The sequence below is a fragment of the Dunckerocampus dactyliophorus genome, chromosome 19 (assembly GCF_027744805.1).
Source record: "Dunckerocampus dactyliophorus isolate RoL2022-P2 chromosome 19, RoL_Ddac_1.1, whole genome shotgun sequence".
Classification (NCBI taxonomy): domain Eukaryota; kingdom Metazoa; phylum Chordata; class Actinopteri; order Syngnathiformes; family Syngnathidae; genus Dunckerocampus; species Dunckerocampus dactyliophorus.
The window spans coordinates 14,263,745-14,278,789 of NC_072837.1; the positions used below are offsets into that span (position 1 = coordinate 14,263,745).

General features: G+C 44.9%; 2 protein-coding genes across 4 annotated transcripts; one reads left to right on the forward strand and one right to left on the reverse strand.

Moving 5' to 3' along the window:
• Window positions 1-922: 922 nt before the first annotated feature.
• Window positions 923-3,539, reverse strand: gje1a (gap junction protein epsilon 1a). Its single transcript, XM_054761794.1, has 4 exons — window positions 3,473-3,539; window positions 2,420-2,602; window positions 2,160-2,357; window positions 923-2,024 (listed from the first exon to the last, which is right to left on the reverse strand). Exons 1-4 carry the CDS (start codon window positions 3,500-3,502, stop codon window positions 1,827-1,829), a joined length of 609 nt encoding a protein of 202 aa, XP_054617769.1. The 5' UTR covers window positions 3,503-3,539; the 3' UTR covers window positions 923-1,826.
• A 7,123-nt stretch (window positions 3,540-10,662) lies between these two features.
• nmbr (neuromedin B receptor) lies at window positions 10,663-14,122 on the forward strand. 3 transcript variants are annotated; one of them, XM_054761792.1, is made up of 5 exons: window positions 10,663-10,864; window positions 12,232-12,373; window positions 12,439-12,654; window positions 13,060-13,298; window positions 13,377-14,122. In XM_054761792.1, exons 2-5 carry the CDS (start codon window positions 12,254-12,256, stop codon window positions 13,522-13,524), a joined length of 723 nt encoding a protein of 240 aa, XP_054617767.1. In that variant the 5' UTR covers window positions 10,663-10,864; window positions 12,232-12,253; the 3' UTR covers window positions 13,525-14,122. The 3 variants fall into 3 exon arrangements, with proteins under 3 accessions (XP_054617767.1, XP_054617765.1, XP_054617766.1); XM_054761790.1 differs by lacking the exon at window positions 10,663-10,864 and adding an exon at window positions 10,921-11,585; XM_054761791.1 differs by lacking the exon at window positions 10,663-10,864 and adding an exon at window positions 11,704-12,136.
• Window positions 14,123-15,045: the final 923 nt, after the last annotated feature.

The following is a 15,045-nucleotide window of genomic DNA, read 5'->3' on the forward strand; positions in this document are numbered from 1 at the left end:
TCTTTTATGCAGCTCATCCTCAGTAGGTGTATTGATTTTTCCCCACCATATTTCCACATGCTAACTATAATATCGAACACATAGGATACAATTATAACTGGGTTACTTGCTGACCTGTTTATCTTAGAAATAAAATTAACTCTCTTAATTAAGTCTCACACAATGCAGTCAGCTATAACACAAGGATTTTAAGAAATGGGGAAAAGAAGAGGTATTTACGAGCGGGAAACACCAGAACCAGTGGTCTAGGAACCAGGACAGGGTAGGTTGCCATGGGAACCAAGCCAAATGGAATATTGATAACCCCCTCCCCCGCAATAAAGCCCTGGTGTGCCAAGATGTTCTCCCTTCTCAAGAAGGCCGCTCTAGAGTGTACATTTTTTAAAATCAACTTAACATGGTAAATCCTGAAATTGAGTTGGTTAGTCTTTATTAGACATAAAGGAACACGCAGAGAAGGGTGACCCTGGGCCTTCCAGGATCATCCTTGTGTTTCTCCCTTCTCATGTTGAAGGTATTAGTGGCAGGGCTAGCATGATGAAGGTATCTCCATGAGGTAGTGTCGCCGTGTTTCATGTACATATTAGGTGATCTTTGAGCACACCCACCCCTAAAAAAAAGATAAATGAGTAGAGAACTAGCTAGTTAAGCCTGTCTTGAAATGGCGTCAAGATGTGATGTAGCAACTACAAGCAGCGAATCAATGTTAGTTTTTGACACACCAGGAAAGTGAGGCTTATTGAAAGTGCAATAAGCAGCAAAGCCAACATGACACGATAGAACCTAATTACTGACATTTTCATCGCATTAATAACTAATTCTAACAATTGCGTGCATGCACAGATGTCATCAAATACGATAACTGTGTGATTGTTTAATAGGAAGAACATTCAGTGGTAAATTGTACAAGCATGGACCATCACAACACAAAGTAAAGCACAGGGAAACACAGCAGTTTCAAATCCTCTTAAAGCCGCCGCCGTGCCACCGCCGTGCGCAATGAAAGCTTTCATCAGCGCTTTAAAAGCATTGGAAATGAGGGTTTGATCCACTTTTGTCTGCTAATGCAATTTTGTACCTGAGATGAAAAACAGATTGCTGGAAAGTTCTTCACAAAACTTGGATGGATGCCTGATGAAGAAAATAAAAACAAAGTAGCTTACATGTGTTATGTGACTCCACCAAATCAAAGATAAGTCAATACTTGACAGTGTCAATGAGACCAAAAGGGTCGTTTAAGAACATTTGATGCTGCTGTCGTCCATTTAATCATCAAAAGAATACGCTTCCTCCATAGTTAAGACTGGCCTGCTTTGTGTTGAACATGTTTATATTTCACGTCCATTGTCACCAATCGTCTTTTTACATTTCCAACTTTTCAATCCCTATATGAGCGTCAACTCAGCCTTTCTTTGGAGACAGCTACAAGTGTGCTCCTGTCCATGGAGGAAAGGTCACAATGGGCACACACACACACACACACACACACACACACATGGTGGAAGTGTCACACATGGAAGTGTGAGGAAGGATGCACCTGAGCAGGTGGCTCATGCATGTCCATGTTGTGTCCGTCCATCCTGAATCCCTGTGATGGGAAGCACTTGATCAGGTCCAAGAGCAGCCGGCTTCCATGTCTGTCCTCTTCACAGAACACCTATTGGACCTCCCGGCTGTGGCGTGTTCTGCAGACTAGAACCTTTGGCTCCCATCTGACATAGAACCTGGGATGACCCCCACTTCAGAATATTTCACAATGGAGCACAGGTGGCGCTCCTGTGTTATCTTCCAAGAGGCTGACAGGAAGTCAACATGTCGCGTGCGCGTCATTGGTTGTTGAGATAGCCGAGTCGTCTGCAGAGTATCTCAAAGATCTCAGCGATGCAGAGAAGGATTGTGATGACGGTGAAAGTGTACATGGCACTCAGGAAGATGGTCTTCTCAAAGTGCTCAGGCACCATGCACTTTGTCACGTTGAAGGCCTTCTCCAAAGCACTGGCATCGCACATGTAGAGCGGGTGAACCTGCAGGACCAAGAACACATGTGAGGGGAACCTGGAAGGTCTGTCTACTGACTCATCTATCATCCCGCGCAACAAAAACACGGCAAGCATGGAATAGCGTTTGCTGGTACACGTGACAGGGTGGTGACATCACACCTGGAAGCCAAACAGGTGACTCTGCAGCCAGAAGGCGATGACTTCCAGAATGATGCGTAGGAGAACAGAGATGATGTAGAAGACGGTGTAGATGGGTCGCTCCAGGATCTCCTCCTGGTCGATGTTCTTGCAAGCCGCGTAGAGGTGGAACACTGCCCCCGGGACCAGCACCGTGACCAGCTGTAACGCCCAGAAGACCTGCAGGAGAACACCAGGAACCAGTCAAGACGTTGAGACTCGGTGTCACGGGCTGGTCGTACCTGAGGCGTTATGGGTCTGAACTGGTTGTAACAGTACAAGTTGAGCTCTCTGCGATCCGGGTCGCAGCTGAAGTGCAGCGCTTCATTTCCGTACACAGCGAAGCCCAAAACTCCCAGGAAGAACATCCGCACCGAGCCGAAGAACAAGGTGTGGAACTGGCCGATCACCGTCGGAGGCCTGAGCTGGAAAGCACACACAGACGAATGAGGCGCCATTGACAGCGTGTACACACACACACAGGTGCAGTGATGGTGTGTATTGGGGTGACGCGTGCGGCATAGCGAAAGCTTCTTTTGTCAGCACATAAATCACTCAGCTGAAGGCTGAAAGCTTTTCGGCGCCACACAAAGCCTCCATCAGACCCAAGCCTCCTTGGCCTTCATCGTTTCTCCACTAACGCCACCAGCTGCTCCACAATGGCCGCTCAATCCAACAGAACCAGAGTGACCCCAAAAGGGACGAGCGGAGGCCGCCGTGAAGGCAGCCATTAGCCAAAACTAAACATTACTTACGCATCCTTCATAGAAGTTTTTGATGTAGTTTAAAGACATGTTTGGGCCGTCGCTCCGAGTCCAGGAGGGTTCTGGGCCCGCATGGCACCACCGACACGACCTCCCTCTGCCTCGCCGTCCCCAAAGCCCGTGTCAATGCATATTTTTTGGCCTTTTATCCCCGCATCAATTGACTGGCTCAGTAGACACAGAGGGGCCAACAAAGGCCCAGCATTATAATCCCTATAGGACTCTGTCAGCGAAAAAAAAAACAACCTCCAGTTGGAGGCACACAATGCTCACGCTGGAAAACACAAAGACACAAAGTCCAAACCTTCGCTCGCTACCACACAACGTCAGGTGAAGGAGGACCAAGCGTGACGAAAAGACAAAAGTCAGAAAGTGATGACAACACACCCTGCACTGCAAATACTTCTGGAAGAGCATTGACGCGGCGCCGCTGTCCCAAATCCCAAACACAAGACGTCCCTCGTCCCCCACAGACGCAAAGCACCTCCACTGCAACGACACCAAAGTTTGTCAAAGAAAAAGTCCACACACCAACCGTAATCCTGGCGGCGTGTTGTTCATCCCCCCTCTTTTTCACACTCACAGGTCCTAAACTCACGCCGCTCCCTGCCCAGGGAAGGTCAAGTTACGCCCCCGCCGCCCAGGGGTGCTTCCTGTCCTCCCTTTCAAAATAAACAAGAAGACCGGCCATTGACACACACCAAAAAAAATTACCTCAAAAGACATCCTTGTCACGCTCTTACTTTGACATGGGCTTCCTGTTTTGTCACGTCACCTCATGTTACCTTTGACCTGAAGATGATGATGATGACGACGATGACACTCCGTTCAAAATGTGTGCGTGGGTGCGTGCATGCATGTGTGTGTGTGTAGCGTGTAGAACTAGAGCACCAAGTCACTTACAGGTGGGACTTGGAGATAAGACCACAAGAAACGTGTCACCACTCCTCCCTGCTGTGTGCGCGTGTGTGTGACCTCAATCACTGACATACTTCTGAACATCGTACTCAATCACATGATAATGAGTCACAAATGTCTTGGCTTACTTGTGAGCTTTACCTGAATAGTGAAACTTCCACAGTACTATTACTACTACTACTACTACTACTACTACTACTACATGTAAAGAAGAATACAAGTACAGTGGCACCTCCGTTTTTGACAAAAATTCTTGACAAAAATGTCTCAGTTTTCGCACGGCCAAACATTATGCCTAACAACTTTTCAACGTATCATTCGGTGTACTCGAGTGTCCAAACAAAGAATCCCAGGCGTGTCGTGTTATTAATGAATACTCTGCATGAGTCCAAATGTGTTCCTAAGGTGTCTTTATTACAAAACGTGCTCTCATTTGCCACTCGGAAGTGATTGTCCCCCAACTCCCTCGTCCATCTATGGCAGGGGTGTCAAACTCATGCACAGGAGGCCAAAACTCAAAGCCGACTTTGGTTTGGTTTGGTTTGGTTTAGTTTATTTGAACATGAAGGTTCCAATGGAATACATCTCATGAATCATCCTTTCACAGTTCCACATGTCCAAAAGGAGTAGGAAGAAGCAAAGCTTATTTAATCCTACCCCCCCATCTATTCCACATCTTGTACAGTACATATTATTCACTTCCTGCATTCCATGTCATGTTTCCTATGATAATCAGAATAATAATACATCATAAATAACAGTAAGAAGACAAAAAAATGTATATGTATATATATATATATATTTATGTATATCTATAAAATAAATCAAAATTAAAAAAAACAAAAGTAAAAAAAACCCCGAACCTGACAGAACAATCATTGTGATGATCAAGACTCTTCTGCCTCGTATTTAGCAAACATCAACTGCTTGTATTGTTTTATGAATTTGCTCATCTCTGTACTTTGTTTGAGTTCCCTACTCAACACGTTCCATAATTTAATTCCACACACGGAAATGCTGTGGCTTTTCAGCGTAGTTCTCGCGTATAAATGTTTTAAGTTAAATTTTCCTCTAAGATCATATTTCTCCTCTCTGATAGAGAAATACTGTATGAGGTTTTTGCGTAACAAGTTATTATTAACTTTCTGCATTATTCCAGCGGTTTGAAAAGGTACTAAATCTTCAAATTTTAATATCTGTGGGCCCCCCGCTCAAACTGTGTATTTTTCATATAATTTAATCTGAAATTTTCAACACTTGTATATTTCTGCATATTGAAAATATTAAAAACCTTCTTAAACCCTTCTTGTCCTTTTAACCAACATAATTGGTTCATGAATGTAGCACACTCATATGCATCATCAGTGCACACACACACAGATGCTCATTTCATGTCGTGAACATGACAGGACATGCCCCAATAGTCCAGGCTAAAAAAAATAGTATTTAGTTTGGTCAGATTTTGAGAAAATGTCACATTACCACTGAAAAATAAATGAGTAAGCGACCTACCTGTACGTACCTTTTAATCCCGGTTCCCCGCACGTGCAGTACCATGATTGGAACATACCAATAAAATGCGGACACCTGGGACAAAGTGCGCATGGCAGCTGGTGAAAGTGTTTTTATGTGGACATTTTTTTAAAACTTCACTTGTGTGGTTGGACTTTTTTTTTTTTTTTTACATTGGAGTGGGGGAAATGTGCATTTTTTTAAATATCCGTGTAACGTTGAAACAACATTGAAATTTTTATGTAGCTAAAAGTCTGTGGTTTCAATGATATTTCAATGACAATACAGAACAAATTGGGCTCATTTAATGCTCTTCAATACCAGCGTTTCATAAAAATCCTGCATTATCTACAGTCAGGATGTCATAGGCTTAAAAGATATATGATTTTATCTCGCATAATAGCAGAGACACACTTTTAGGCAAAAGCATCATCTGTCACACCAGTGCCAAGCTGTTGGGTGAGGGCATCTGAAACAAAACCACAAAACACACAAAGTAAAAACATAAAATACTTGGAACAACTTTTGTGTGTGTGAAGTACTTCTCTGAGTCTTGGCCACAGTTGAGCCACCTTCTTGTCCATCATGAGTCATTGCTGAAGGTTTTGAAAAAAAAACCACAGTCCATGTTCAACTTCCTGGTTATGAAATTGTGTTAAAATGGAAATTGAATGCCACTGTACCTTGAACTGGGTCCGGGGATGACCATTCCGATCGGAACTGGCTAGTTGAAAAAAATCTGGGGTTTGAAGAGATCACAGTGACTTGCGGCATGCCTGACTGGTGTTGATTGATCTCAAAGGTGCATATGAATGTTCAGTTCATTTATTGTGGGCTTCTTACAAATGATATTTGCAAAAGATCTATGCTGTTATATTAGATTAAATGAATAAAAAAAAAACTTACTTGAAGGAGGTGGAGACATACAAATCTGCTGACCTGCAAAAGGCAAACAAACACATCATATCAGTCACATGACATGCACCAGGCCATTCATCATGAATGTTAGCTCCAAGCTAGGATATATGACTTGATTGCCAATGGTCTTATATACGTGTATAACTATATGGGAACACTTTACAATAAGGTACACAAAATGACAGTAGTTAATGAGGAATGAACCTACCTAACCGTAACCCTAACCAGTACTCATTAGTTACTCATTAGTGCTTCATTAGTTCCTGGGCAACTACTCCACTCATTAGTTCGTCATTAGTTCTTCATTAGTTCCCCATTAGTTCTTCATTAGTTCCTCAGTAACTAGTGTATTTTTGTGTACCTTATTGTAAAGAGTGACCAACTATATAACTTACCCATAGGGCGTTCATCTGGAATGAAAGAGCATACAATGTATACTGATTGGAAAAAGAATATTGAGTAGTGTAAATAATGTAGTCTGTACTGAAGAGGTCCTACCATCACTACAGGAGTCCGAATGATTCAAGATTCAAGAGTTTTATTGTCATCTCGTGTTGTACAGTTACCGTACCAAACAGTGATGGAGGCGGTAAGGACACTTTCCATAGTGCATCTGTAGAAGCAACTCAGGATTGTGGTGGACATGCCAAATTTCCTCAGTCTTCTCAGGAAGTACAGTCTCCTTTGGGACTTCTTGATCATTTGTTGAGTATTGTGAGATCAGGTGAGGTCCTCGCTGATGTGTGTGCCAAGAAACTTGAAGGTTTTCACCCTCTCCACCTCAGTGTCATCAATAAACAGGGGTCTATGCGGCTCCTTTTCCCTTGTTCTTGGGTCAATGATCATCTCTTTAGTCTTATCTGTACTGAGAAGGAGATTGTTATCATGACAACAAGCTATGGTATGGAACGTCCTTGGGCGCCTACGCTGCCAGGATGTAGTGATGGTCGCATCATCCTCCGTCTCAGTACTTGAGTCCATCAGCTGCAGACATCTCTGATCTGCTTTTGTGTAGGAATCTATGTCAAGAGAAACATGTTTTTGAGCCGAAAACAGAAACAAGCAGTATTTCTACACAGAGAAAACTTGCAAAATGCATTCTATACAGTATAGTGCATAGCAGCGATAGATCACCTGTTGTGTACCAGATTTTTTTTACTGAACGTTTAGCCCAGCTTGTTAAGCGCTCACATGCACAACATGACATCACACGTTAAGCTGATGAAGCTCTGTTTAAAAAATTGAACCATTTCACATTCTTTCTCACAAATGTGGTGAAAAGACGCATAGAAGGAAAAACGAATTGTTTCAACACAAAACCACATACCTCAGAAGTGTTTTCACACACCGTGGCGTCAACCACCCCAGCCAATTAGCATATTAGATGCTTAATTCAAATGAGAACAAGAACATCCACCAAAGTCTGTTGCTCTCACTGACTGCACTTTAGAGTTATCATGTGCTAAAAAGACTATTCAGTCATTCCTCGTTTATTGCGGTTAATTGGTTTTAGATTCGACCGCGATAAGTGAATTTCCGCCAAGTAAGATTCTATATTAATTAATTGAATATTTTCATAGTTAGAGCATAGAAAACCTGTTTATGACTTTCTAAATACAAAGTTTACTATTATTAGAGCCTGTAGACATGAAATAACACCCCTATATTCACCTTTTTACTCCTATTATTCTTTGTTTACACCACATTGCTCAACTGTATTGCGCAGGCTACGGGATCACTGCAGGGACACAAGAGACAGCCATGGCTTTAAACATGCTAGCAAGACAACTATCTAGCCTCTATCTAGCCTCTGTTTACTGTATTCTAAACTTAAGAAAGGGTTTAAAACCGAGTGAGGAAAAAGGCCAAGAAGCCCAAAACGTACCACTTCCACACTGAATGGGAGGAGAACTTCTTTTCACTTCTTTTCAAGGCTGACTCCATGCAGTGTGACGCTAATCTAATGTCATGTCTCAATAATGGAACATTACTGGTGCCTAGCGGCCAGAATACTACATGTACCTTTTGTCTTTCAGTATTTTTGACTAGTAATACACTATAGTCAGCCACAAAACATTAATTATTTCATTGTTGAAAAACCGTCATAGAGAGAGGGGGCGATAATAGAACTATGATATTGACAAGGGACGACTGTACTGTATTTTAGTTTTAGCTGCCTAATTCAGTGTTTAAACATAGGCTACCACATACAGTATAATGGTAGAGCCTGTAACCTTTGCAATGGCCGCTTGTTGAAATAGACAGACAGATATAGCATCACAGATTGAGCTGTTAGGCTATTATAAATGATTTTATAATAAACAGACCACTTTTGAAGTCCAGTTGTCCACATATTGTTCAGAATATCACTTCAAAGCAAACACGTGCCTTACTCATGTTTTACATGGGCAGAGATGCACAAAGTCATACACATCCATGAAACCAGATTCCCTTCTTGTTTTCCTTCTTCTTCTTCTTGAAAAGGCAGTTAACACGGTGTGTTACTGCCACCATTAGTGTGGAACAGGAATTGCAGCTGCCACATTTCCCATCCTGACTACGGACCGGGTGCAGTTGTGCCGGTCTACCACATGATTTATCAATTGTCTTTTCTCTCAACTATGTATCGACGTTGCTTCAATGTCACTAGTGTCAACAGGTTAAGTTTCATCAGCTTGGCAATGTTGAGTCAGCATCCGTTTTGCATTAACATTTCAATGTCAGCCATTCTGATGGAAAGTCAACAACAACCAACATTGTTTCAACGTTACCTTGCTACCTGGGACGTGTGTGAATATTTCTATTCATACCCTCATTTATTCTCAGGGTGTTGAATGGATGCCAACTGGACTGATCAGCTTGTCTTCTTTGTTTCTTCTCCCATCCGAGCAGAGATCACTTCATGCTCAATGACTAGATAGGACAGCTACTGTATAGTCTGACTAGATAGGGCAGCTCTAGTCTGAGGGGATGGTGTAAAGCCTAGGTTTCCAAAGTGGGGTACGCGTATCCCGCCGTAGGGGGTACATGACTAAAATACATTAGCGCCGAACACTGACATTTACAAAATGCGCTGGAACACCTCATGTGAACAGCCACAGTACAGTACAGTACAGCCACAGTACAGTACAGTGCAGCCACAGTACAGTACAGTACAGCCACAGTACAGTACAGTGCAGAAGAAAGGTTGAAGAAAGTTGCTTATTGTTCTGTGTGCATTAGATGAACAAATAAGTAAGTTTGATGATGATGTTGTGCATTAAAAGTGTGCAATCTTGATGATTTAAACGACAGCTGGCCTTCTTACGTGCTGCTGTGACTAATTAGTGCATTTTCTGAGCTGTATGAGTCGTTTGTTTGTTGACTGGGTGCACCGACTCTGTTAGAAAGCCCCCGATTTTGCACGTGTGAGTAAATGTATGCTTTCACGAATAATGTCTCTTCTTCCGGCGTTGCGGCCTTTGTTCGACAGCCCTGGAACACACCATGTGTAACGCAGATTGAGACTTATATGTATAAGTTTCTCCGATGCTGCACGGACAGACGTGTATTTTCTATACGTCCTTTCACCTCGTCCTTGTTCACAAATGTTAAAGGGGTAGTTAGGATTTTTTGACATGAAGTGGTTTGACATCCCCATCAGCGGTGTAGCGCATTAACAGTGACTTACCCCCCACTTGGTTCTGTGAGCCCAGTTGTGGTCGGATTTCGGTGATGAGGAACGTAGTTATGGTTAGTGGGTGGGGCCACCCCAGCAATGTTCCTCTTCACCGAAATCCGACCAGAACTGGGCTCACGGGACCAGGTGGGGGTAAGTGTCTGTTCATGCACTACACTGCTGATGGGGATTTCATACAACTTCATGTCAAAAAATCCAAACCATCCCTTTAATGCTGTGCGTAAATGCAGAAAGGTCAGGTTTAATAACGTTAGCTCTGTGCTGCTGTGCATTTTCACTTGGTGCATAATCTCATGCTATGTGCTCATACGTCCATTCGGCTCCGTAATAAGCCTCGTATTGAATTCATTTCTTAACCCATTTCTGCACGTTACGTCCCTTTGTTTTCCTAATTATTTATAATTATTACATTCACGTGTAACATTAGTTGCATTGTACTGATGACGTCCATGTTGTTGCAGACGAAGCACAGCAAAAGTGCATAAAGATCACAGTTCACCACATCTTACCACAGCTTGTCACGACTTAAATACACATGATTTTTTAAATATAATGTGATAATATATAATATAAGATAAGCAAGATAGTAGATGCTGGAATAAGTAATATATTTAATTGCGTGGTTTGCTTTTTTAAGTGTGCAGGAGTAGGGGGCACGTGACTTCCAGTCAGATGTCTGAAGGGGTACGCGACGGTGGAAAGTTTGGGAATTGCTGGTGTAAAGCATTTATCCTCCAAGGTGGATGCACGCTCAAGCGAGAATGCTTTCACCCTTTTGTGGTGCAAAACGGCAACTCTGACGTCCAATCACACATGCTGGTGAAGGTGATGGTGAGGAAGATGATGGTGTGACAGTGAGGAAGATGTGATAAAGACGCTGAGTGCTCAAGATGTTGGTGAGTGTTGAAGAAGACTGTGATGAAGAAAATGGTGAAGAGTGATAAAGGTGGTGACGACGTGGTGAGTGATGAAGATGTTGATGATGATGATGGTGGTGATGGGTGATGAAGATGATGGTGAGAAGTGAACGTTGCCTCTCTCTCTCTCTCTCTCTCTCTCTCTTGCTCTTTGAGTAATAAAAGGCGCGCGCACCAGTCGCTTGAAAGCCCTTGCGCACGTCACGCGCACGTCCGGCTCTTCAGTCCCCGCGCGCCTTTACGCGCGCATCTTTACGCGGCGGCGGCGGTTGTTTCGGCGCGAGCTTCCCCGCTCGGCGATGGACGACGACTTTGCGTCCAAACTTCCGGTGGAGGTTCGCGGGTCCAACTGGAGCCAGGAGTCGCCGGACGGCGGGGAGACGAGCGGCTCGTACGTGGCGGTGCGCTGCGTCATGGTGTCGGCGTACACGCTGATCGTGGTGGTGGGTCTCGTGGGCAACGTGACGCTGGTGAAGATCTTCATCAGCACGTCGGCCATGAGGAGCGTGCCCAACATCTTCATCAGCAGCTTGGCGGCAGGAGACCTCCTGCTGCTCCTCACCTGCGTGCCCGTCGACGCCTTCCGCTTCTTGTCCCACCAATGGCTGCTCGGCCAGGCGGCGTGCAAGCTCATTCCCGCCATTCAGCTCACCTCCGTCGGCGTGTCCGTCTTCACGCTCACCGCCCTCAGCGCAGACAGGTGACGCTCTCTTCATCACCATCATGGTCACTTCGTCAATATGTTTACTATTGATTTGTGTTAATAAGCATTATCGACAGTGTGCCGAATCAATTATTGATCGGTAATGATAGTCATGAACGTACGATTGATTGGTAGTTTATAGTCATGAACAAATAAAATCAATAATAAAGTTATGAACAGGAAAATAAGTAAATTATGTATTTGCATCGTCATCATCATCACATGGGCTGTCAGATGATTTGATTGACAGACGCTGTGATGAAGATGCTGTTTCATCATCATCATCATGTCATGTCAGCAAGCAGCTGCTTGTGATGTCACTTCCTGTCTTGATTGACAGCCACTGCCGGGACGTTTAGCGATGCTATGCTAACAGGAAACTCATTTCCCGACCACTCGGCTGTCATCTGACTCTGATGGCCTCTAACGAGCTTAATGAGCTTGATGAGCATCCTAACGAGCTTAATGACTCGTTAGACCAACATGCACATGACTTTGGAAAGACGGGATGTCTTTTGATGCTTCCTGGAGGATCGTGGACTGTGGAGGTCTGTGGTCCGGGGTGTCATGTGAATGTCACCAAATGACCTTGTTTTTCACATTGTTGAGGTGGTGAAAGGTCACGTGGTCACATGTTCCTCAGGTACAAGGCCATAGTCAAGCCCATGGACATCCAGACGTCTGGCGCCGTCTTCTGGACATGCGTGAAGGCGGCGTCCATCTGGCTGCTGTCCGTCCTGTTGGCCATCCCCGAGGCCGTCTTCTCCCAAGTGGTCTCCATGCAGGTAGTGCTCATGCTAACTCTCACGCCAACGCCTCAGGTTTCACCTTTGGGTCCTCCCCCTCCCAGGGTCAAAGGGACAGCGAGAACGTGACCTTCATCAACTGTGTCCCCTACCCGCTATCTGACCAGACACACCCCAAGGTCCACTCCCTCATGATCTTCCTGGTCTACTTCCTGTTCCCGCTGGCCGTCATCTCCGTCTACTACTACCACATTGCACGCACGCTCACGCGCAGCGCGCACGACATGCCGGGGGAGGTCAGCGAGCACACCAAGAGACAGGTGAGGGACAGATGGGGGACAAGTGTCTGAAGTAGGACAGGAGGTTGGTGGTGTTGTGGAAAGTTCCGTGTCTGAATAAGAAAGAGAGAAGGAATATTTACGAGCGGACGACCTTTGCTGGCAAACATGTTTTATTCAAGGTCGCTCTCAGGTGGCATCTTAGAAGCGCTCTCGTGGTTTCACCTGCTGACATGATGATGCTGTGGTATGCTGTGATATGATGTCGCTAAGCACGGCACGCCTTTCAAAGACAACCAACAAAAACAGGCATCAGGAGGTCAAAGGTTGTGAGGTTTTGTGGGCAAGCGGTGACCCGTGTGAGGGCACGTGAGTGACTCATGTGACCTTCCCGCTCATATCGACATGTTAGGCTGGTAAAGATGCTAACGCTAATGTGTGCCGCAGATGGAGACCAGGAAGCGTCTGGCTAAGATCGTGTTGGTCTTCGTGGGATTATTCGCCGTGTGCTGGCTGCCCAACCACGTGCTCTACATGTACCGCTCCTTCCACTACCAGCAGATGGACGTGTCACTAGCGCACCTGCTGGTTACACTGCTAGCACGCGTCCTCAGCTTTTCCTCGTCCTGCGTCAACCCCTTCGCCCTCTACTTGCTAAGCGACAGCTTCCGCCGCCACTTCAACAGGTCCCTCCCCCCAGCCAGCCTCCAGCAACGTCAGGTGACCGCCAATCTAACTCTCTCTCTCTCGCTCTCTCTCCCCAGTCAGCTGTTCTGCCGCCGCCCGCGCCCAGAGCGCCAGGCCAGCTACCTGCACAGCACCTCCCATATTCGTCTCACCTCCATAAAGAAGGCCACGGCAAGCGCCACCCCCGCCAACGGCACCTGCGGCAGGCCAGAAACGGCCATGTGATGACGATTGTGAGTGTGACGTCACCGTCTTTCATCTCAACGTCAAACAGATCCTGCAGCTCCCTGCCTCCATCAAGCCACTAAGCTAGCTAGCATGCACACTGATGAAGAAACATGGTGGAGCATAACGACGACACCATCAGCCACTCCTCAGAAGGACCCTTCTGCCATCATGATCATCAGGGAATCAAACATGAATCATCGCTCAATGATTGCCACATGATGCACTTGAGCACGTAGCGTTAGCATGTAGCTCATGACACAGTGTGCAGCCTCCATTAGTGGCGACAGGAAGTGAGAGGCCGAGGAGGAAGCCATTAAGAAGCAATCAGGAAAAGCAATCCTGCCTCACTTTTGCTGTGATGGATGGGAGTGGGGGGGGGGAGAGGAGGTTCAGCCCGTCCTTTTGGGAAGGATTGTCTTGTTGGAGAAAATGAGCACTACCTGTTGACATATAAAGGTTTCCCTCTTTCACATTACTGACATCATCATTAACGCCATGATCAATGACATCATCATCAGTACACGGTTCAAAGTGTTGCTGGGCAAAGAAAAAGATGAACAGGAGTCTTTTGTGTTCAAAAGTGTACACGTAAATGAATAATAAAGTTTGTGTCTGCATGATGAATGACTGCCATACATTGCCAACAGCACATTAGCATGTTAGCACATTAGCCAGTAGCATGACAAGGTGGACTATTTTAGCATCAACAATGGAATCACTGTTAGCTTTTCGACGACACTGCTAGCATGTTAGCTAGCATGTCAACAACATGGCCGCCGCCTTACAGCTGTTCCAGTTGTCATAGCAACCTCATTTTTTTTTACTTGGACAAATACTAGTAACTCGCAATAAGTAGTGATTACAGTACGAATATAAAATGTAAAGAAGTGTAATATTGAAGTATGAAAGACATTTGTGGCCTGCAAAATATGTTAACTGGTAACACAGTGAAAGTGAAAAGAGGCAAGACATCACCTCAAGAAGACATGAGGCCTGGAGTGGCATTTGCTCCCGTCTTTTCCACATCTGGGGACGGGGCCTCTTTTATCAGGACGCAGCAGGCAGTGCACTTGCTAAGGTGCACACACACACACACACACACACAGTGGTAATGAATGTGAGAATGAATTAGTTTCCAATTATGAACATCATTTAGCTTAGCGCTTAAACAGCTAACAGGCATGAAAACGCTTCTTTCATCCAATCACCTCTAAAATAAACACTTACGCTGCTGGCTGTGATTGACATGTACCTATTTGCATATACACATTTGCACGTACCTATTTACATATACAGAATTATATGTACCCATTTACACGTGTATGTATTAACATGATATGTACATATGTATTTATATGTCATGTATGTATTTATATGTGTTTACATGACATCAATAGGGTTTTTCTTCTCACCGCCGACCTCTGCTGGCTTTTGGGACAGCACCAAGGTGGGCGGGGCTAGTCTGTGACTCCAGGAAGTAGCCTGAGATGCTGATGATGCTCAGGTAGAAACGGACGT

Coding starts and splice junctions, on each gene's coding strand:
- gje1a (XM_054761794.1), bottom strand. CDS start 3,502: ATGAACAACACGCCGCCAGGATTACGGTTG. Junction 2,603..3,472: donor CGCCGCCAGGATTACGGTTG/GTGTGTGGACTT, acceptor TGTGCTTTCCAG/CTCAGGCCTCCGACGGTGAT. Junction 2,358..2,419: donor TCAGACCCATAACGCCTCAG/GTACGACCAGCC, acceptor GTTCTCCTGCAG/GTCTTCTGGGCGTTACAGCT.
- nmbr (XM_054761790.1), top strand. CDS start 11,185: ATGGACGACGACTTTGCGTCCAAACTTCCGGTGGAGGTTCGCGGGTCC. Junction 11,586..12,231: donor ACCGCCCTCAGCGCAGACAG/GTGACGCTCTCT, acceptor CATGTTCCTCAG/GTACAAGGCCATAGTCAAGC. Junction 12,655..13,059: donor GCGAGCACACCAAGAGACAG/GTGAGGGACAGA, acceptor TGTGTGCCGCAG/ATGGAGACCAGGAAGCGTCT.